Source organism: Argopecten irradians, chromosome 7 (genome assembly GCF_041381155.1).
Source record: "Argopecten irradians isolate NY chromosome 7, Ai_NY, whole genome shotgun sequence".
In the NCBI taxonomy this organism is placed as follows: Eukaryota; Metazoa; Mollusca; class Bivalvia; order Pectinida; family Pectinidae; genus Argopecten; species Argopecten irradians.
The window spans coordinates 35,829,731-35,854,487 of NC_091140.1; the positions used below are offsets into that span (position 1 = coordinate 35,829,731).

At 34.4% G+C, this 24,757-nt stretch overlaps 1 protein-coding gene across 13 annotated transcripts in view; it reads right to left on the reverse strand.

Annotated features, from left to right (window-relative positions):
• The window catches only part of LOC138328275 (teneurin-m-like), a 188,292-nt gene that overhangs the window by 32,065 nt on the left and 131,470 nt on the right, over positions 1 to 24,757 (reverse strand). For all 13 annotated transcript variants that reach the window (XM_069275014.1, XM_069275010.1, XM_069275007.1 and 10 more), the window contains 7 exons: positions 22,998 to 23,166; positions 14,378 to 14,595; positions 10,946 to 11,020; positions 10,140 to 10,414; positions 5,508 to 5,634; positions 4,771 to 4,875; positions 343 to 537 (listed from right to left, as the gene is read on the reverse strand). In XM_069275014.1, coding sequence (XP_069131115.1) covers positions 343 to 537; positions 4,771 to 4,875; positions 5,508 to 5,634; positions 10,140 to 10,414; positions 10,946 to 11,020; positions 14,378 to 14,595; positions 22,998 to 23,166 — 1,164 coding nt within the window. The remainder of the gene's footprint in view (positions 1 to 342; positions 538 to 4,770; positions 4,876 to 5,507; positions 5,635 to 10,139; positions 10,415 to 10,945; positions 11,021 to 14,377; positions 14,596 to 22,997; positions 23,167 to 24,757) is intronic.

Here is a 24,757-nt window from a genome sequence, read left to right on the forward strand (position 1 = left end):
GATGTAAAAGAAAAGTCTTCACAAACAGGATATCAAAATGATTATGTGATATCATTATACCCATGAACGTAACAAAAAGACATATTGAGTATTGTGTACGATTTTTATATAACACAAAACAATGTTAATGGTTTCCATGGAGATATAAACACATTAGAATATACACTTAGAAAACCTAGCATTACAGATTATAGATAATCATATTTCTGATCACTTGCAAAAGCACTGCAGATAAATTCTATGACAATATAGTAAAAGTTTGTAGAAAAGACAAAGAATATATAGATCTATAGTTATTGTACACCCACACTAAACACTACTGAATACAAACGTTTCACTCACCTAGACCACAGTGAGGCCCCTTATACCCAGGCAAACACACACAACGTCCGTTGACACATTTTCCGTTTCCGTTACAATTTGGAACTTCACATTCATGAATTGGGATTTCACATTCCGGCCCCTTCCACCCCTCATGACAACGACACGTCCCTCGGATGTACAGCCCGTTACCGTTACACAGAACTGGACACTTAGCTGAAAATACATAGAAAGCCACAATTTTGAAATTTTCTAAAATGAAGAAAAATCTTTCTATGGGTTTTATTTGCTTCTGAAATCATTATTTATGCTTCCGGCTTCTGCAAGCAGTCATTGTAAGCCTACTTAAGCAGTTCTTATGTTTCTAAAATCATTCATTTTCATAAGTCAAAATTTTCTGAATGATTAATAGAATTTGAATATTATAAAAGACGAAATATGTGTATACATTAATAACATTAAATAATTAATTCTTTAATTACTTTTGTTGATTTATTAAAAATATGAAAATCATGTCCCCTTATGCCCAACCTTTTGACATTTAGAATCATAATTGACGTTAAGATATTTTACATGTTTTTAAACATAACTCATATACTATGAAGCAACATATATGATTCATATAATTAACACTTCACCAAACTTAATGATGAAACATCAAATATATAATTATGGGTTATAATGTCCAATACTGTAACAATATGATAATGACAATATTCATAACCATGTAATTTCTAAAATTCTCTTGTAGTATGGTACACCAGCTGGAGGAAAGAAACGAGCCCGACTCAGAACGTCTTTACAAACAGACCCAAAACACTCGTTTATTTCTGCATTAAACCCTGTAATTATGTGGTAACAGCCCCTATGACGACTGACAGGGCAATCATTTCTTGTCTCTACTCTTTCCATTCGGACAAAAAATCAACGCTTTCAACCCAAATCAAACTAGGATCATTCATTGATGTCGATGAACAGCATTGGAATTAAAGTTTACGAGCACGGCCGTGAACGGGCAGTTCCGGAATCATCTTTCTGTAGACGTTTTATGAAGCCCTGCAGAACCAACATCTCCATGTTTTGTGAAAAAAAAAAAAAAAAAATCTTTTGTGGAATTAAGACATTTTTTTTCACAGCAAAAATCTTGCAGAAGCACATGGAACATGCCTTGGTGTGTAATTAATTGTGATGAACAGCTGATTTTACAAGAAAATTTTCTTTGTTTCTAAGATGTTTTTTTTCTGTACTCTTTCTCAATCAGCAGAAATGTCTACTGAGGAAGCTGATGAGGTCGTAATTCCCCGGGGGGCAGACACAGCGGGAGGAGACATACTTGAGTAATGGTCGAAGAATCAAGATGGACACTCAAATCCAAGAGCCCCAGTCACAGACATGAAAACTGTCGGTCAATAGCTCATATTGTAATCAAGATCAAATCAATGATCTGTCGTCTTATTTTTTTTTTATTTCTAAATTAACAATCAGGGGAAAAAAACCCCAAAAAAGCCTAATACACCAATGCAGCTATAAGGATTAAAACTGCAAAATAAAATCAACAACTCCTGAGCCATCTTCCTGAATTTCAATAATTTTCAATTAACATTTGTGATTTTTTTTCTTTTATAACGCTAACAAGCCAAAGCAGAAGAGAATACAGGTCTCGGATGATGAAATCATTAGATAATTTAGTTTTCGTGATTAACATATGATGCATACCACCTGCAGGTCAAAAGATTTTTGTCGGGATAAAAGAATTACTTTAGAGAGCTGACAGATAAGTATGTCGATGTGGGAAATCAATTTCATGGTTAGATTGACAAGATTGAAAATTGAAGAAAAATTTAAATGTGAATATTTCATTTCTTAATGAAAAAGGTCACACATTTCTAACACAGTACACCTTAAGAGTTTTTGATAACTCAAGATGAAATGACATCAAGTCATATAAAATAATTACATAACCATGAATGTCCAAATAGGTCTTTAAACTCATTTAATTTTCTGAAATTTAAAATTGTCCAAATTTTGGAATCGGTTAGTTTTTAAATTATTATCTGAAACTTGAAACAAGAAACTTATTTCTCCCCCTTTAGAATTATCGATGAATTTTCCAATATTCATATAATTATATCTTGAGATTTAAAATTTAAATGACTTCAATTATCTGGGTCATGAATGACGCATTCTAATTGCTTGGAATCCATCTGGGTCCTGTCTAACAACTAATAAACTTGGAGACCGAAGGTGATTGAAGTTCGGCATCGTGACACCTAACGTTCACCGTCAAATTAAAAAAAAAAGCGATCTCATGTTAGAGATTGAAGAAACAACAGCAGGACGAAACGGTATTGCCTTTGTTCTTTCTGCACATCGTGAATGATCGTATTTTTTTGGCTGTTGACAAGACCTTAATTGGGCCTTGTGTTGCACTCAGCTAGACTTTATAAAGCTGTTAACGCCATCGATCGGAACTCTTCAGTCCCTCTTGGTATTTTCCCCACAAGGCCAGTCCGTGACCTAGCGACTCCAAGCACACGCAAAAGTCTCGCAGACACACAACCATGTTCATGATGCAATAGAAATGTCTGCTAAAATTTTGTGATCTTTAAAATTTTTTCTCTAATGATAAAGACACCTGTTTCTATGGATACCTTTGAAAAAAAATTAAATTTAAAAGCTGATATTCTATTTTGATAAGAAATAATGTTGGATTTGTAAATACATAAATATTTCATAATGAGAAATTAGGGCAATAAATGTGAAAATTTGAGAGATTCAAGATGTTGTTGACAACCATGTTGAATCCCTGGAAATTTCAATTTGCAGTTTAATTAAGAATTGCTTAAATAAACATCTGGATAAAAACTGCAACAATTTGCAATTTTTACGTTTTTTTCTCTCGCCTCATCGTTAATAAAAATATTTAATAATAGATGTGTCAGAAAAATATGCCAAGCAATTAGTCATTTACCTAAACCAATTTAATTTGGTATTTTCTTGTTCTCCCACGCATTATTAGATTCCTGCAAAAACTTTTTAATTACTACAATTTCATGAGAAGTTTTGTAAGGACCAGGAATTTGCCTTCTTTTGCTTTGTTTTTTTCCCCTCCATTTTTTTTTTTATAATTGAAACAAGAGGTTACTGTACCACATAGCTACACCTGCCGTGGTTGTCATGTACCGATAAACGACATAAACTAGCCATCTTCAATGAATTTATTTCTACATATCCTTTCAATTGTTTCTGCTTTTTCTCTAGATTACTGCTAGGAGAACATCTTTGTCAATGAGAATCAATCACTTTGTAGGGACTATGATTGAAAATACATGTGAGAGTAAAAACTGTGTTCGGAGCTTCGATGAGTCAATAGTCGTGAATGAATCAGCAGCATATGACTGAGGAAGTTGACATCTACTCTCGAAACAAAAGTACATAGAAAGAGGGAGGGGGGATATGGTAATAGCTATGAACCCTTCAATAAAGTGGACATCATTTCGATATTATGCAAACATGAGCTCATTATTGCAATGATTTTAAGAATCCTAATATAACGATGAGAAGTATAGAATAGAAACCAATTCTCATGGATACTAAAGTGCTGATTTGAGCATGACAAAGCCAGGTCTTTGGCTGCAGCTCGTGTTGATTGGAGATAAATGACACCGCCATGATATTATTAATCAAGAAATATGAACCCATTTCCTTCCCACAATCAATAAATATGATGGAAGCAACCTGCATTTTGGAATAAAAGGCGGCACCATCAGTATATGTGCCGGTTTTGAGGATTTTCTACGTCTGCTTTCACCGCCTAATCGGATTTGTCCATCGCACTTTTCCGTGATGACTTAATGTAACATGTGGTAATGGACAATCGCACCTTGTCAACCTCAAAGTAAATTGGTTCGTCAATACATACATCTTCCTTGAATGACCAAGGCCAGTAGGGGCATCGGACGCTGTGGTCATTTCAGATAAAAAGTTCACCACAAGGTTTGTGGCTTTTAATCACAAAAACATGATACAGGAATTCAACTTTCAATGAACATAAGTCAACCTGTCTATAAAGACCACACTAGGAATAAGGTAAACAGAGACCATCCTAGGAATAAGGTAAACATCACTGTTATAGCCAAGTGGTCTTTATATACAGGTAATTGGCCATTTAGGACCTTTAGAAAGAGGTCTTAAGCAGGTGGTCTTTATACAGAGGTAAAGCATGCTTTCACTTTTTGAAGGATGGTGGTGGTTGTGCTTCCTGGAAATATTTCATGTCAAGTGAAAAAGGATTTTCATATATAAGATCTTACTGAAGATGACAGCTTTGTGCTTTGGTAACCTTTCCAACAAACCCATTTTTGATTGACCATTCAATCATTTCAGCTCTTTCCCACTTTCCCTGGATGCTGCACATTATATGAATACATCACTTGTAAGATTACTTACTTTGCGAACAGTCCCATCCTGCGTAACCAGGGAAACAGCGACATTGACCTTTGAAACATTCCCCGTGTCCATGGCAGTCATTGGGGCAATCGGTTCCTAGCGTATCTGATTGGTTAAAATAAATTACGACAATAAACAATTTGTACCAACTAAAACATTTCAATTTGGAATCTGATATCAATAAGCATGACATAATTTGTTCTGATAAGTTCATAGGACAATGTTTTAGTAATTTAGTATCATTATAGTTCAATATTTGACCTCATAAGCGCCCCCATCACTGTAAACATCCCTGCCTCTTTTTGGAGCCTCCATTCCACTTCCATTGACTTAGATAAAGACGGGCACTATAGTAAGAAAATCTGGATATTTGATTTCTTTAGAAATTGATTAATGACTTACTTTGCGCCATATTTTTTAAAACCTTAGCCCAAATTTGGTCCTGTTATGCGCCCCTTCAATTTTCAATTTTTTTTAATAGGCTTGGGTACTTATAGGGTCAAATACAGTATCTTCTTTTCAATTTTTATCTACTTCATATATTCTGTTTGTCAAAACAACTTCTTCGAACCTCAAAAGCGCAGACATCATAAAAATGTCTGCTTGCTTATCCAATTGACATAAACCGTAGACAACGTTTCAGATAAATGGTTTCCAGAAAAAAGTGATTTAATTCAATATACAAGATGAAGGCAATGAAGGTTTTCCCTGACCGTGTATGACCTGTCTAGACTTACCGTAGACATCGGTTTTGAAGGAAATGTATTCCGGCTCGTTACGGTCATTGAACACGGCCACATACCAGTTCCCTTCTTCCATGTAGTGGATCAATGCCGTGTCTTTACCATTGTAGCTTCGCTTGTCCTGTAAGACAGCAAACAAATCAGAATGAAGCATCTCAAATAGATCATAGATAATGTTGTCTGAGCCAGAAAGGTAAATCTTGTGTAGAAAGAGGTAAAACAAAATTCTGTAATACTGACGCACAAAAAGTTAAAAACATCAAGACATATATTCTACCACACTCTCCAAATTGCAAGTTTGATGCTCATGTGAAGCAATTATGAGGCACTAGCCGCTCACAGGTTGATGGTTTTTCTTCTGAAACTCCAGGCTCTTACATCGAAGCCCATAGAATGCTCTTTAAACCTTTTAAACCTTAATTATGGCATCAATGAAATTTGCTGTTTTTGGCTATTTCATGGGTTAAGGATTGTTCAGATAGTGAGAGTCTACATTGCTACAAGCAAAATCTGTATTTTAATTGATATAATCTTGTTAAATTTACCCTAATTTCACTAAAGGTTTATTTTAAAATCGTGTAAAATAATTTAATTTCAATCCCACACAAGTGTTGATAATTTCATTTTACAAATAACACGACAGTCTATACGATGACTAATAAAGGTCCAATCCAGATCCAGTCAGGTTGGCTCCCAAGGATTTACAGCGAGAACATTTGTCTAACAAGAATGTTTTTTTTCTTCTAAAATTTCATCAAGTTTTAATGTACTTTTAAGTACAGGTTATCTAAAGAAATTTAACAAGTGACCAAGTCCTTCTGATATTTCTACAAGTATCATTAGATTTGCGATACAACCAATCGAGGATTTATACCGAGCAGACGGTCTCCTCAGGCCAAGTGGGGAGTAAAGAGACAACATTTTCTGATTTTCTTCAGTTCTTTCAGATCAAGAAGCAGTAAATTGGTTTTTATTGCCAAATTTATTCAAGTAATTGCGTTTCAGATAACACGAAATGAAGGAAACATACAGAGGATAAGATAAATAATTATATTTAATCAACTTGCACACACAGACAAGACTATTTGGAAAGCTTTAATTCGCAATTGAAATGTAGACAGACTTAGGTTATTGTATCCCTCCCCCACCCACAGGATTCGTAAGTACCAGGAGACATGACAAGTACCCGTCACTGTTATTGCAGTAAAATGTAAGAAAGATAAATCACTGAATAAGATAAGGAAAGATAAGAAGGCAAAGAAAAGATAAAGAAATTGGAAAGACAATAGTGATTATAATATATAGAAGAGAGGGGACAACAAAGATTGAATGAGGAAAGAAGAGATGAATAAGAAAATAAGAGAAATGGTGATCAGGTGGATGAGAGAGGACAAAAAAGATTGACAGAAGAAAGGAGAGATGAATAAGAGAAATAGGGATCAAAAGGGTCAAAGGGGACACTAAAGATTGAAAGAAGAAAAGAGAGATGGACATTCACTAGGTATGTATCAATGATTATGGAAAGGGAAAGCGGAAGAAAGAAAGGAAAGAAAATAGAGTTAATATATAAAAGGATGCAGGAGAGGGAGACTGGGTATATTTGAGCAGAGAGGAATAATTCAGGGAGATGCTAGAATGGCAGAAGAATGAAAGATGGGACAGGAGGCAAAAAGAAAGAGAACAACAGAATATACATAGAAATGAAAGGGAAAGAGAAGAAGAAGAGAAGAGAGATAGGAAGAAAACAGTTGATACATGATCTACACAAGGGGAAAGTGAGAGTTTTGAAGATGGGGAAGGAACCTGGGGTCAAAAGGTGACTAGATAAAATATACAAGTGATGATTAGACTAGAAATTAGAATTTAATCAGTCTGAGGGGAACTCAAGTTGATGTGAGATAGGGAAGTGGATCCCCATATAAAATGTCAGATTCATAGCAATATGAACCATGTCTGACTCTCTGAATGATTTTGCCCTTCAAATCCACATGACTTTTGTACAGAGCAACTAATGCTTGTTGTCTATAGATATACTGAAGAGTCTGCCCTCAATCTTCCATATATAATACCTGGATCAATTTATTTACAAAATACATTATTTGGCTACATACAATGGGATTTATATTCGTACAATAACTTGACTTGAGTCTTAAATTGTAATATTAACTTCACAGATTCAAAAACAGGTGTTTTTGTTCATGTCTTTCAAATCTTGATTTTCATAAAATTGGTTGGATGAATAAGTCTCAACGTCCTAAGGTCATTCTAGGCCAGCCTTCCCTGTATGCAGTGAATGCATGCATGAATGTCAACATTTTAGGAGGATGAGGTTTTTTGTGTCTTTTCCTAAGCATGATTTATTGGTAGTGGAACAATTGCACATATTTTTTATAGTGCTATCTCACTGCAGCATGCCACTAAAGATACTGCACAACACATCCCACCTGGTCACATTATACTGATAATGGGCAAACCAGTCATCCCTCTCCCTTTATGTTGTGCCCTTCGCTTTTCTACGATGGTGACTTGTTACATGGAAAACATGATGACCTTTCCAGCAACATACTGAGGAAGCAACAAATAGTCCCTCTACAACGCAGCCTATCAAACCTTATATGTCATCTAATTCCTCGATATTTGTCGCCAAAAAGCTATCCTAGGACTAATCAACTGCCTCTGTTGAACTAGAAAGTCTCTTTATGGAGAGTTAACATGGTAGCTAAAAGGTTACACTCGAATTAATGCCCTCAACAGGTAACCTTATATAAGGTCAAGGCTGCAGTATCTATCTAAAACATTTGAGTGGCAATAATCAGAATTTAGAGGTAAAATGCTGGAAGTTTATCAAATAAACTAAGGTTAAAAATGATCCCCGGATACAGGATAGGTAAAGAGTTGTTAAATGTTAATGGCTTTTTGAATGCAAGTCATTAAATATTCACAGCTTTTTGAATGTTCAGTGCGTTTTTAACCCATAGTATATAGGCCTTCACTAGCAGATTATCTCCAATATATCTTTTGATACGTCGTGACTTATGTATGTAATTAACTAGAAATTGAACATGCAACACAACAGATGGCATTTCATTTTAACTATTTGACCTCTAATTATGCAAATGATTTTGAACCATAACCTTTGACCTTCAATAACAAACCTCTCATTATTATGACACAAAGACATTGCATTAATTGTATTAACCTTGACCCGACATTCAAATAATGCTATGTTGAGTGACCAAAAAAAAATTATGCATTATTCAAAATCAATATCCTGCAACTGTTCACAAACTGACCGATAACTACTGCCGATAAACTTGTGCTTATCCGTCAATCGTCACGTGAATTTGTTCATATTGACGGCACTTTTTCTAACTTGACCAGACTTGAACCTTCCGGTGATGGAAACGTCATTCAGTCCCGCTAAAACGTGACGTCACATTTACGAAATGATGTCATTTTTACGATATCGAAAATCTCGTATGGCGGTGCCGTCTTTTTCTTGGCTCATGACAAAGGTATGTATTGTTAAGTAATTCTTTAATGGGTATTTATTGTTATTGAGTATTTTCATTTCCTTTCAGTGATATCACACTGAATAGAATTACGGTGACTGTTTGTGATGCACATTTATTTCCACGGCAGTAAAAGGAATGCACTCTCATTCGTTAAGTGAATGATCTTTACTCGCATCAAAGAATCGTCTCGCTTCGAGCGAAACAAAGTAAGGAACTGTCAATTTGCTTTCGTTTTGAATGCCATAATGGTGCAGGATAAAAGAATACACGGTTAGTATCTTACAATACAAGTTTCTTTTGGTGCTCGACACGGAAAGCCGAGACAAAGCCTCGTCATCTCGGCTTTCTAAGTCCGCACAAAATAAACCTTTTAACCGTGTATTCTCTATTTATAAGATGTACAAGCTTGAAAAACCTTATTGCTTACAACCCTTTGTGAATAAAATTTCTGTTTTACTAACACATAAACCACATGAAATAGAAATTGCACAAGAGACAAAATGTCTATTTCATGTCGTTATATAACAATGACTTTGAATCTGCTAGATAGATTCCACAAATAGGCATATCAACTATATCTGAAACATTAAAAGCATCCTACTAAAAGTCATTTGTATACATCTAATGATATTATCTTCTAATATGTAACCTTAATCAATATATAACTTAATAATCTCTCCAGAAACAAAAAATAATTATGAACATACATCATATTCTAATTTGTACCATGATGACAAATCTTACAGGCTCCGATTTGTTAATTTCTTTGTCAAAATTGTAATATATGATTATTTTGCGGGGCACTAGCAACATCTTTTCTTCTTTCTTCCATGGCTCTGATAAAAAATGATTTATAGTACAAAGTATAATAGAAAGTAAAACTCCTGATTTAAGAAATGATTTTCCTTATTAACCCAATTATCCCTGAAGATGCATTTAGAATCTTCTAGTTCAAGGACTGGAACAGTCGATTTTGGAGTTATAGGAGCTAATGACTTAAACTTCTAATGAAACTCTCAATCTCATTGTAACAGTTGATTGTTTGTCTGAGCATACAGTTATCTTCAAAAATGGAGGTTATAAAGAGATACCAAATACATAAATTATTTACCTTTGAGAGAGCTCTTTTGTTTCTGGATGATGGTGTGATTTTACTTCCGTCGAAGACCTCAAAGAAATCGAACTGTGCTATAGTTGGTGGTGTATGTCTTCTGGCGTAAAATCCAAGCATTGCACTTCCAGGAATTGAGAAATTAAATTTGATAAACTTTGGTTCTTTCTGCATAAATTTCATCGTCCAGAACGACTGTGGTTGTATCTTTGTTTGTTTCACATCACCGACTCGGAATAATAGAGGATTCTGGAAATTTGGATTAACCCTTGTACCTAGAATGAAAAAAAATATTATGACAATTACTTCATTCACCCTTCAAGACACATTTAGAATCTCCTAAATCAAGGACTATAGACCAGTCCACTATGAATTTTCAGGGGTGAATGAATAACAATCAATGAATAAATATACTAACATCTCTTCATAGAATTGAATGTTTGTCGATAAACCTATTTCTGTATTTTCATATTACAGAGTTATCTACCCTTGCAGGTAGGTAAAGATTGTGACGTCATGTATCTGCAAGAGAAAGGAGAGTGTTGCTCACAAAATGAAGATGCCACATTGGATACCCACCTGCAAGGGAGGTAATTATGTAATATGTAAAGAACACGATTAAACAGATCTTTTACTAATATGGCATTTAATTAACATGAAATACTAATGAAATCAAAATCCAGCTCTGCAAAGAGTAAAAGTATGTCGTAATTATATTTCCATTTTTTTCTACAACGAAACTATTTCTGCGGTGACAAATTGTATATATGGTAAAATTGTGCCTAAATATAGAGATGCTGACTTACCTGTTCGACTAGAATTCAAGGCACTATGACCGTTGTCTGTAGCTACCATCTCTTTTTCTTCAAATAACAGCATGGCTATAAAGAAAATATAAAACACATAGTGGTTAATTTAACAACAACTTAATGATATGATTATTATAGTTTTGTAAACAAAAGCTATCATTCTGGTGTACACAAAAGCTATCATTCTGGTGTACACAAAAGCTATCATTCTGGTGTACATTATGTACATATTATCATCTATCCAAATCTTAACTGTAATAGTCTTCTGAGGAAGGATAGACAATATTTCATATTTCAAATTAAATTCCAATTGTCATAATATGCAGAAATATAGTAAAAGAAATAAGTGCATCTATATCTATGTTTTGAAGGGGAGATAATTTTTTATAAGGGGAGATAACTTGTTTATCTTGTATGAAAGTCATCTCTGAGTTAAGGGGAGATAATCTATAATATACATATGAGGATTATTAAATCTTGATGAAAATACTACACAGAAATATATTTATTAAGATCAGGTCATGCTAGAAACATACAACAAGAAATAATGGTGATATATTTTTGTGAGTGCGTGTAATATAAACTTAAGGGTCAACTGTCCACAGAACAATACACTAGTTATTAAGTTTTTTTATAGCCCAGGATGACAAAACAATGGGTTTAGTATATCCCTGATTATCAGTTTGGTTATCTCTAGGGTAATCAAGGCAAAATAGCATATGGACACAAGGGTACCATATAATACTATTCTAGTAATGTTGGACACTGAACGGGCACTCGGTCAACTTAATAATGCTAAAGTGACTGATATGGTCAGATGATTTATCATATATATATCAAATCTGGACTGAAATGGTGGATCCTAAGAACTTCCATGATGAAAACCTGTATTTAATTTACAAAATTCTTCTCTCAGTTTTAGTGTTCTTTATTAGCACAAGATCGCGAACCGAAAAACACTTGTGCAGTATTTGCCCAGGGAGAGGCAATTGGAACCCGCCTCTTCTGCCAATCATTCAAATGGAAACCATAGCAACCATAATGGATTAAAGCCCAATGCATGCTGGGAGCTAAACAATATTGAAACTGACTGGAAAATGTCCATGAAATATATTCTAATCTGTCCCTGGGTAATGGAAAAACTACTTTAAAATTCATTTCTTAAAACCTACAAATAAATGTGATGCATTGTCAGTGTCCGTAGCCGATTTCTATTTTACGAGGCTCACGATCAGTGAAGAGGAAAAACAACCCATCATGTTACGTTCTGCCATTAAATTGGAGCTACTTGCATGAGTAACCCTGTCCTAATGGGTAATCGTAGCGGTCGTGATGACAATTTTCCCTGTCAAAATGTTATGTTTTGTTTTCGAAATGTTTTCAAAAATACTTTTAGCTAATTGAAACGTCAAGACAAATTCAAATGGATATCAAGTGTAATTTGCCTAATTGAAAATATTACAGGTAAAAATGTTTTTGTTTAGAATAAAACCTTTTGGTGGGCACTTTTTAAAATTTACCATGAAGAATAAACTTAACATTTGGTTTAAATAAAAATTGTGTGATAATGGTTCCAATGAATTGCAAAATGATTAAGCAAAAGAGCTCAACATTTTTTAAAGATTGTTTTTTTGTTTTTTTGGACAACTTTCTACGCCAATACTTATAAAAATAGATAACTGAGTGTGCCAAGGATTGTGCAAATCAAAGAATCATTTGACTTGTGAATGATGGTATTGATTTCCCTCTCTGTAGTTAGGTCTCCAATATTATTATCCAAACTACAGTAAAAGTCCTCCAACACTATCGGAACAAAACTTGACTTTGATGGTCAAGTAAAATACCCAATAATACTGGATGTTGTCAGAAGAAATATCTTAGCACGGCCTTGAGTAAACAATTACAGCTGATATTGGACGGGACTGAGGGCTTGGGATTCTCCTAAATAGCCAGCCTCGCGGCAATTATTGAAATTCATGAAAAAACATGAATCAATGGAGAAATCGTAGATGCCTTAGAAATACATTGGGGAAAGATAAACGCTAGCAAGACGAAAGGTCAATGAAACAAACCAATGCTTGATCATGACATCTAAAGATTAGTCAACTTTACAAGAAATCCTTGTCGCAGTTCTCTATTGTACAGGAACATTTAATGGGCAAATTAGGAAGGAAACTTGTCTTTGCCAATTCTGTTTCTTTTTTCCTCAAACATTTCTTAAGCGAAGCTGTCAATTTGTTTAATTCATTTTTTTTTTATTTTGTGAAACATTTGCTGGAGTAACATTTTGCGATACCCTTGACAAGAATATCAGTGGTAGTATAAAAGATTTATTAAGCTGACAATGTTCGACCATGTGGAAAGGTGATGCTGAGCTAGTAGCCATCAATATCATCGAAGTTATTCCCACATTACCCATGCTAATTATATTGAATTAAGACAAATTCGCCACATTGGCAAAAAACATCCGAGGGAAAAGGGTGAAGGTTCTTTCTTGTTTATAGTAACTGAGAAAACATCACTTAAGTGTTCAGACTCCTAAAATAGATTTCTTAAAGACACCTTTGCGATATTGCTAATGTTCTGAATTTAATTATGACTCCAAATAAATAAAATTAATTACGATTCATGATGATTGAATCACTAATCATGTTAAATGTAATGGATTCCATTTTGTGATTAATTTTGTGTATGATTTCTTGTAGGCTTTATTCTTTTCTTTTTCTTATTCCAAATTGGAAACAAGAAAATAATTTTACTGACAACACATGTTTAAAACAATAATGAAATAGAGATCCATGTATCCTAAACTACACATTTTCCCACTTATTGGTAAAAATATCAAATTGAAATGAAAGAACAATAATATAACAATGTAATGAAATCTGCATAATGTTCACAATGTATATTCAAGTTTCATTTGAATAACTACTGGAAGTGCTAGAGGAATTGTTTTGATATAAAAATATTTTTATCAATATAATTTTCTTTCAGTTAATGAGAAATTGATTTTTTTTCAGCTCTTAGCACATTAAAATTTTTCTATAAAATACAAATTTTCAAGTGTTTGTATTGTCCGTTTGCCCTGGTAATAATATATTTTTTTCTTTCTCAAGGTCATTCATTTGAACAAATATCTATAATCATTCATGTTGATTACTTAAATTACAAAAAAGATATCTATTAAAGCTTACAATTACAATTTTTGACTTTAAATGAAATATTTTAACTTTTACTTTCGAGGTCTTTCACATTCGATCATTTCAAATAATGAATTAAAAATATTTTTCAAAATTAAATCTGAAACCATTTTCATTAACTCATTCATCCCTAAAGATACATTTAGGCTCTTCCAAATCAAAGACTAGACCAGTCCATTATGAAATTTTAGGGGTGAATAAGTAAAAAGTAAAATTTATTAATACAAACCTCCAAAACATGCTGCACAGGCTAGCAGAATAACACAGATGACCATTAGAATGACCGCCGTCCACTTCCAGGAACATCGCTTCTCTAGCTTTTCCTTCATCCGATGACTAGTATTGCTGAACTTTGAGTAATAATCCTGGGACATGTGTTGGGGATACACTACCCCCGGCGGGGGCGCCCCCTGTTGGCAGCCGAAGTGTGTATGCGTAAATGCGTGTCTGCAACGAGCAAGTAAAGGAGATATAAACACCATTTTTAGTTTCGAGTTCACATGAAATTGACACAGTTGTTCATTATTTGATATATATTCACATGAACTAATGTAGATTTCACAAACAATCAGTCAGTGCATCATATGTTCATTTAAACAGGCTTAAACCTGATAATCTGAAGGATTTCTTTTTTCCCCACATATTTGTAGATACCAATGACTTCAACTAGCTCATTCATACGTTAATGAAATTGTGTCTCTCAAAATTACACTCCAGAATACCATCTAGGTACTCTATACCAAATAAGGATTTTTTTCTTCAAATCCAACGAAAAGTTGTCTCCTGTTATTAAGTTCTTGTAATCAAAAGTCGCTTTTTTCAACTAATAATCCATTAATTGAGTCCAAGAATAATCAACAAGATTAATGCTAGTGAAACACAAAATTCATTCACAATTTAAAGTCATTTACAATCTTCAGAAATCAAACGATGGTAACAGTAGCACTTCAATTGGAAATCAACGTTGAAATAAGTGACAGTTTTTAAAATCTTAATGGCAATTACGATGCCAATTCAGACAAGTATACTCCAAAATCACAGATCTGATTCCTGATTCCTACAGATCGAGAGATACCGCTATTTCAGATACAGTCCTTCTACATTTGTCTCGACAGTGAAGTGTTTCTGGTGAAACAGCCTGCAGATCCCTTTTCTAGACTCAAACACAAAAAAGAAGACTACAATGCGCCAATTACAGAGTTTCCCCGCAGACCAAAGTCTCCAAGTTGTGAAATACACACGCCAAGTGGTCACATGACCAGGGTAATTGAAGTCTTGCTCACTTCACTTTCTAGGAATTGGTGTCGTCATTGCAGTCACCCAAACTGGAGTGTGGAGAAATGTGAGGTGACACAGCGATGGGAGGGATTGACGGACGGTTGTCGTGCGACGCGTGCAGCCCCTGTATCTCCCGTGATATTGTGGTAGCTGTCTTAATTGTAATACAAGTTTGAGTCTGTATCAGAATTTCAATAATGTCCAACAGAAACCATATCACTCATATTATAGCGTGTCACCAGTAGGTAGCACAGCGTGGGGGAGCACAGCATGGCAGCGTAGCCTCACTCCTAGATAAGGTTCCTAGTGAATTATGATACACACTTTAATTGATTTGCAGCCAACAACACTATACAGTATATAGAGCTCAAACAAGCGTGTAAATCCAAATGATTAATGTTGCCACGGTAAAGTAATATTAACGTCCACAATGGATATGGAAAATATGAAAGAAATTTGATATGTTATCAAAGATTTCCGATGCATGCTTTATTAATTAAACTCCAAATTACAATAAACGGATGGCATTTGACTTGATCCACTACAGAATTGTTGCTTATACTTTAACCAATTGTCCAACTTCTTTTTTTATCATAAATCATAATGTTATTGATTTTGTTAAGTAGATGAGTTGACTCTCACTTCATTACGCTGTGTGTTGTCGACGGTAACACTCGACATACCCCTGGTGAGTGGCTCAGCAACACTCCATTGAAAATCTTTTATCGGAGAGAGAAAAAAAAATCATTAACACAAAATGTAAATCTTTCTCCTGTTTGAACCGTTTAATGAAATATTAACATTATTATGTATGCAAGGCACACAGTCAGCCAGAACGAAATCACAATGCTGATGAATTTTGTTCCGAACAGATTTTACTTTTTATTTAAATTTTTATCAAATCACCCTTTTAGGAATTAATCATTCGTTAGATGCTGGTACCGTTTCTGACGAGAAACTACATAATTATTAAACTATTCTATAATTCATAAGATATTTTTTTGGAATATTTGAAGACAAAACGAAATTTATCATAATAAAGCTTCGATTCATCGTATTTGCAAAGCCATATTGAAGTCCCTTCTGTACATTTAAATGATGACATCATCATCGGTGTGACAACAGATAATGTTATTCCGTAGGCTTTTAAATGCAGCTGGTTGATCATCGTTCAGCGAAATGTTTAAATCTAAATTGTACCTTGACATGAATTTTACCTGTCCACCCTGACATCAAAACAAGATTGCCTAATTGAATAATTCACATGAAAACCCAAATAAATTTTGCCGCCATTTTCATTGCTACAATTCATCATTTCCAGAATGTTAGGAGCATGCTGATTGGACGACTAAACACTGCGTAAAAAGAATACAAGCTCACACAATGGTATTAAAGGAAACTGCCGAAACCCTAAGATGACTTTGTCAGGCAGCGTCTTCTTTGAGGTTCAATGACTAAACGCAAATGGTCACATGACAAGGTGCAGTTATGGCCTCGAGAAATCTGTTTGATCTTGTTTTTTCTACTGTGTATTTGAACAGCCAGCCATTTTGGGTTGTGAATTTTACTTGTGGTGATTTCTTAGCATGCTTGCGAGAATTCCGATGCAGTTTGAATCACAGGACTGCAGTAAATGTGTCGAAGACGATTATAGGCTCTCGGCAACCACAACTAATTTGTCACACTTTATCATTCTAAAATTACTGGAATAACTTTAAGGTTACTGAAAAAAAGACATTAAAGCAAATATATCTATTGTTTCTTATACTCACGTCAGTATATGACATTTTAACAAGAAAGATTTGAATCTATTTCTTTTTAACCCTGGTAAGTCAATGGCTTAGGTGTTTTTGGAGAATTCTGCATATTTTTTTTTTCTGTTTGAAATCAAATTTTTACTTTTAAATTTATCACATTTGTTTACCGAAAAATGTAATTTGGTTATATCACAAGATATTGAGGAAATTTAAACATAGTTGTGTCAGCCAGTTTGATAGAGTGGCTTTAATTTCATCCAAGAAATATATATTTTTTTTTATCTCATTTCGAAGTTCGGTCAAATACTCATTTCGTCGGTAGTATATCTTGATCCATATTCTATATACCGATCCCCAAGGCATCGCATTTTAACGAAAATTTCTGACAGCAGGGGTTAATATGTAGTCAATCTGTCTCCAAATAATGCATGTCCCTGATCCAATAGCAAATACTGTCCATGGAAACAAACCAGACACCCATCGCACAACTTCCAACATTGTGAGGAATTCCACTTAATTGCATTTTTTTCAATGTCGAAAATCTTCTTTGACAAATTAACTATGTAACTGAGCTCTTTCTATTGGAAATTTGTTCATGTTTCGGAGAATAATGACTTTGTCTTTACTGGTCAGCTTGTCCAGAAATATAGTGGCTGGGAATTTGTCACCATGGGGGATAGGGGGATAGGGGAGGGGGTGCAGGGAGTAAAACAGAATACCGAGGAGGTAAGGGTGGGGAGTAGAGGAGGGGAAGTGGGAGGAGAGGGGGGGCAAGACCGGGCAAGAAGGCAAAGAATATCAAGCAACATTTGAAAGATAGAGCAAGCTCGAGAAATAGAGATGGATTGATGACCTTGAAAGGAAGAATTTTATTAAAGCTTGATACCATTTAATCATTTCACAGGACAAATCAAATCTCAAATCTCTATTTTTCATGTCAGACACTCTGGAATGCTTCTGGATTTGCGATTGCTTCAAACAAGCATTCATTGTTTTAGCTTTGATTTAAGCTTTGATCAACTTAAAAACCCTTGATATATTTTGCAGTTTTTTTGAGTTAATGGAATTTTACCTACATTATCTTGCAGACATTTTAGAGCATTGTTTGAAAATGAAATGCAATTTTGAAAAAATTATTTTTAGGCTATTGCGTTTGATATCAGATTTAGGATAACCAGTTTTAGAGTGATGAAAATGGCGTGAAAGCTTTGAAAAAGTTCAAATAAATAAACTTAGATCTATGTGATATAAAGACTAAAACAAAAAATATTTTATAATATACACAAATTACAGCAAACTCAACTGTGAGATTAAATACAAAGAGAACTAAAACGCATGTTTATTAGCATCTGTCATTCGCTATAAATCTTGACATATGGTTGTCTTTGATGTTTCAATGGTATGATCTTGTAATATCTGTTCTGTTCACTGAATATCTGAAGTCACTGGCCCTACCATCAATGTTTCAATATTGTTCCAAACTTCCTAAAACGAGTCCAATTTATAGCTATTCTTATCACACCAGTTTCAGATAAAACAAGATTTATCAGCTATTAAATGATTGGATTGGTCGTTTTTCGTTGATAATTAATTGACCAGAAAAGAATTTTCCACACCATCGAGATAAATCTGATGATATCCACTCTAACAATGGTAATAGATTTTCTATTTTTAGCATTAATTAGGACAAGGTGGCCAGTCACCTTGAATAAGGTCAATATTGATGTTGATCAACCTGATAGAGTATATGTACCTGCATGACCTGAGGTTCGTTATTCTTCAAAACTAAACATTCAGCAGCCAAGGTCATTTCAAGACAAATCCAATGTTGTATTCTAGACAGAAATTTAAATCAGAAACATCTAGAAGTTAATAAACCAATAATGATTGAGACCAGATATTAAAGCAGATTTAACCAGTCCTAAAAACAAATTACGACATTAGGTTTCAAGAGGTTCTTGACATAAAATGCGAAAGTCTTGAATTCCTTCCTGCATTATCTAAGTGAGACTTGACAGAATTAATGAGTCTAGAGATTTCAGAACATCATATTTGAAAACAACATTACTAATACCTTTATCCTGGCAATACCAGACTTGCAATCTTGAGGAAATATCGCGGAAATTCTCCAAGGACTTTTCTGATCATTGATAAATGTATTTATATTTTACTTGAAATACAGGACTTACTGTCAATGATTTTGAGATTATCCCCAAATGACGGCTTATTTAACCTGTCAATGATTTGGAGATGATCCCCTTGAGACTGATCTATTGTTGCTTGTTTATATTTACAAAGTGACGGCCAAGGAAATGTGTTATGATGTTGTTGCGATACTCCCAACCGACAAACGAATCCCTACAGATGTCTAGAAACAAACTACACAAATAGGACGCAAACAAATGAGATTTGCAGATATAATTGGAGAGAATGTGGAACTGTCGAACATTAACGGACGATGATGTATGAGGAAGTATATATCCCTATAATCTACTGACTAATGGGCTATAGTTGCTTCGGTATTTATCCCCTACCCCACCAAAAAAAAGAACGACGAAAAAATATACAGAAATGTAGAAATCGTGCTGTGCGAGTCTAATGCATCCATCTATTTTACACATTGCCTGGTGTCATAACATTCTCTTTTATTCAGCGGAATGATTCCAGTATTAGAACAGTATTTCATACCAGCTGGCTCCCATCAGAATTCTTGTGTGCATTTACCGATAGATGTATTGCGAAGTTTTTATGATGTTTTTGCGGACCCCACATCGTGAATGTGAAACACAACGACACTTGATGATGAAGATAACGCACACCCTTGCTAGTTTACATATATCATGGGCTAGCATGGGGTACCACCAAAATAACATTACAATATACAAATCAGAAATCCGTCAATCCTGCAGGGAGCCATTCAGTATAATTACACAATATTATAAGGTTATTTTCTTTTTGAAAACCCACAATTTTGTCATTTCCTGATCGGAAACATAACAGAAGATACTCCTTGAAGAATTCTGTAGTTCATAAACACATGAATAACAAGAATCTATTTTAAATGTTCCAATTTCAGATTTCTGAAAGATTTTTACATTTTATATATTTCCATAGTATATTGAACATGCTTGTGGTAAAGCTTTTACCCATACTGTCACAAAAATTTACATAGAAATGGATTAGGGAATTGAAATATTGGATTTACGTCAGTTTCGATCACTCAAGTTGTTGTCGAGCTGACACCACAGTTTCTGAAGTATTTACATAGATTGACCTCTGACCTCCACCGATGTCCTGGCTTTTGTCTCAAGTGACCTACATTCACAGGGAAGACACTTATTAACTGATGATGTACATAACGTCCATGACCTTGACACATGAAATTTACATCAAAACAATTGAGATTCTCATCACAACAAGAATAGATATTGATTCCACGTTGAATTTCATGATATAAATTTTATTACCGTAACAATTGTTAATTTTTTCCCCCAAACCATGACCTAACTTTGAGGTGCCATGTTGCCTTGAAATGCCGAAAATTGAATCTAATTCATCAATATAGAATTATGCTGAGGCATACATCGGAGAAAAACAAGACAAGTTAAGCAGTCACCTGTTTGGTTATTGTTACAGAACAATTCATCATCTACCCTTCAATAGAACCAAAATAGAAACTAGTAGCCATTGTTGTGAGCAAATTAGATTGGACAATTTAATGTGTAGAACATGGGCCGTAACTTTTATATTTTATAACTCAATTCTTCCTTTTAGAACAAATAGATAATTGAAAAGCAGATGACATGATATGCTAATAAAATGTGACATGAAACTAACAATTTATCTGCAATAAAAAGGATCAGAGAGCTGACATTGAGTGGTAGCTGTCACACTATGTTAAGGGGAGGCCACTTTCACTCACGTTCCGATAATGATTTTACCCCCGCTATACTGGAAGTTTTCATACTTTGTCATGCAAGCTATATAGCTTTTCTATAGACATCATGTAGAAGAGAAAATCCATATGGTCCAAGGGGAACTATGTATATCAAACGGACGGTTTTACTTATCACGTAACGATGGCTAACACTATGCATGCAAGTACGATGCAGAATCTTATCAGATCAGACCTATGGGGTTGTCTCCCTTGACACGATGGTCAGCATCACGACTTTCAGAACTAATATGCCATGACAGCCGTGGATTTATCATGTCTTTATTGTCATTTTATTGATATTTTATTGTATCTTATCCCTCAATGACAACAATAGACTTCCGTACTTCCGTGTCGACTGTGCTAAAGTTATAGCAATGATAAGCACAAAAGCATTTTATGCAAATGAATTATGGGGGAAAACACACAACCAGATTTGAAACGAGAGAATGCAGAAAGTCAAATATGCATGATATGCATTTTCATGCTGACAGTTAGAATGACGAATATCTATGACAATATATGTATTTTTTACACCTATCATATTGTGAGTAAGAAAACAGATGACGGCAATCACGTGAGATCTCCTCGAGGGTGAAGAATGTATTCGATCATCCATTAGCCGATAATGGCCCCTTACATCATCAATCAAAACAGAAATTTATTTTTAGTTGAGTGCGGACATTTAAAATGTCTGCAGATTCAACAAGATGAAACAGCTAGTCTTGAACATCATCAATCTATCAAGTTTAGTGGTCACTCCCAATCCCTATTACTGTTGAAAAACAACAATTTGTCAAAGGTCAACTTCTGACCTTAGGAATCAATGGACCAATCAAATCAATCTAAATATTCACCTCCCTGCAATTCTCAACCAAGCTGATGACCGCAACCTCACCTCCATATCTAAACTGTTTTATTATTGACCGACGCTTTTATTAATTATTCCGATAACCATTATTTTACCTGTCCGGTGCTAGACCATCCAGCAGGTATATTTCATTGTTTATTGATGCAGATTTGAAGATTTCCAATACGATAACTTCATTCTTTAACAGTACAGTAATTAACCATTTTCACTACAAAACAAACGTTGAGATTTTTTTTTATTGATATGACCATATCTGCATTCATTGCGGTTGATAAATTTGTTCAAAGGCGTCAATTCATCATTTTGACATATTCCAAATGAATATTTCAAAATCTAATCATATTTTTTTGGTATAATTCCCCCGAAAAAGTAATGGATGCCAGTTCTAGCTATCAGTTGCTCCCTTAAGGATTCTAAACCTACAATAATATGCATTATCATTGAATAACACTACATGAAAGCCATGATCTGGGAGTGCAAGGTCCTCAATGCCCCGCGAAATTGATGCTTGCGTAAATAATTACCGATGTATTTCTGGCTGCAACACTTAACCTTTCAAAGTGTACTTTTATAAGATATGGCTTCGTTGTGATTATAGAAATCTTACGTCACATATGTCTGGTACTAATGGTTATATATTTTAAGGGTTTTATCAATTTCTGAAGAGCAGGGAGTTTTATTTTAGAGGAAAAACAGGAATCCCAAGAAATGCAATTTCATAAGCATATAAAAAACAAAAGTAATTTGGTGGAAATCTTCAAAAAGTGTTAAAATTACGCTACAAACAGAAAAACCAAGAAGTGTTTGCTAGACATAAATGCACTCCTCCATATACAACTAGAAATGTCATCCGGGAAGTTTCATTGAAATCTCTCCAGTAGTTTAAGAGGAGTAGCCATTTAATCATTTTGTAAAGATCACAATTCTTTCTGTGTCCTGAAAAAAGAATGACAATGGATACCTACCTATTGTTGTAAATAAGGGTAAACAATAAACAAAGAATACCTACCTATTGTCTATATGGTTCATGTTTTGATTATCTCCGTTTGAAAAGTGGCCCGGGACTGTATTAGATCCAGGTGGTACCCACACCGCTTGTGGATCCCCCATCTCTCCTGACCTTGACATTGGCACCGACCCTGATCTTGGCACTGTCCTTGGGAATCTTGGATGACCATCTGTATGTGAAAAATTTACATGTTCAAAATCTGTAGAGAAATGAAATCCACAAAATTAACACATGAAATGAACGACGTTGTGAATATCAGCTACATGTGCATTTAAACAAGGGATAGAAAATGTCACATTGTAACTAAGCAACATTAAGTAATCTTAGCTGTTGATTCATAGATTGGGAATTTCTAGTCACTGATTCATTGGCCGATGTTTTTACCTAGAAGAGTACAAAAAACATTTATTGCTGTAAATCCTGTAACCTTAGAAGCACGATTGTGTTTTTACTACTGGCTTTTTTCTCAATGAAAGTGGCAACTATTAAGTTGTACAGCGTGAATTCCTTCCGCCTCATTAGCTTCTACTTGCAGACAAGAGAGAGTGCAGACAAATTAACACCGATTAGTTTCAACAATGATAACATGATGCAACAAAACGAAAACTTCAAATGGGTTTTTACTGAATAAAATAGATAAAACTGCAGAAAATGTCTTAAATGATTCATAACTTTCATAAGCAATATTAACCAAAATAGTTTAAATAATTAATATATATCACATATTAACATAGTATTTGATCTAGGGGGAACATTTTCATGTTTAAAAATGCTGATGTTTAGAATTCAGCTTTAAGAATATTTTTGTCTATAATTGGTTTTATTTCTTCAAGTTTTTCGGAGGAGATATTCCTAAAACTACTGCGTAGATCTACCTAAACTTTTCCCTTGGGTGATATCCGTGTAAATACAAGTATCAGAATGTGCCTGTTATACAACAAAGATTCGGTTGTGAGTACTAAGTCGTACCACCTGATGGTATACAAACTTCATAGGCACCCTCCATAAGTTCAAAGAGTTGAAATGATTTAGAAGTGGTTTCTTTTCACCTTTACGATTTCTGCATCAGTGATGTAATTCACATGAAAGCGAAGAGAATTGTCTGATTAAATGGCCGCAGGGCCGATCAAGTTCTACTAACACTGGCCAAATTTTGGAAAGCCTTGATTCCAGACTTCTAAGCATCAGAAATAAGTGTATAAGATTATCAGAGGAAAGTCATCTGTGAATACTTGGAAAGGCCGCTTTTTATCAGAGGTTTTTTTATCCTATTTAATAAAGCAAGGCTGAGGAAAACGTTGTGCTACACATGGCAATCGTAGTCGAAATTTGGTCCAAGTGATTAAAAGACTATATTTTATGCCAATTATCTGACCCATAAACAGGTATCATGTTTATATCGTACCAACAGATTCCATGTGTTGCACTGTAACAGGTCCTGTCGGATGTGAAATGAGTACAATTTCGAAAATCTCAAAGAGAAAAAAAACTATCAGGCATATTTTTTTCTTAAAGGTCGTAAATAACAGTTATAAAATAAAACCTTTTTGACATATGAAAAGTTACTGATAGGAAAAAATATACAAGTGGAAAGATATGAAAGTCCTACTGCTACTAAATGATGCTTGAAAATCTAGATCATCGTTAATCTTGTCACAGACAGTAGATAGCATTTGACATTGAAACCCTTGAACATCTGACATAAAAATGATATAATGTTCCTAAAGTGCTGTAACAAATAAACAAAGATGACTTTAAAA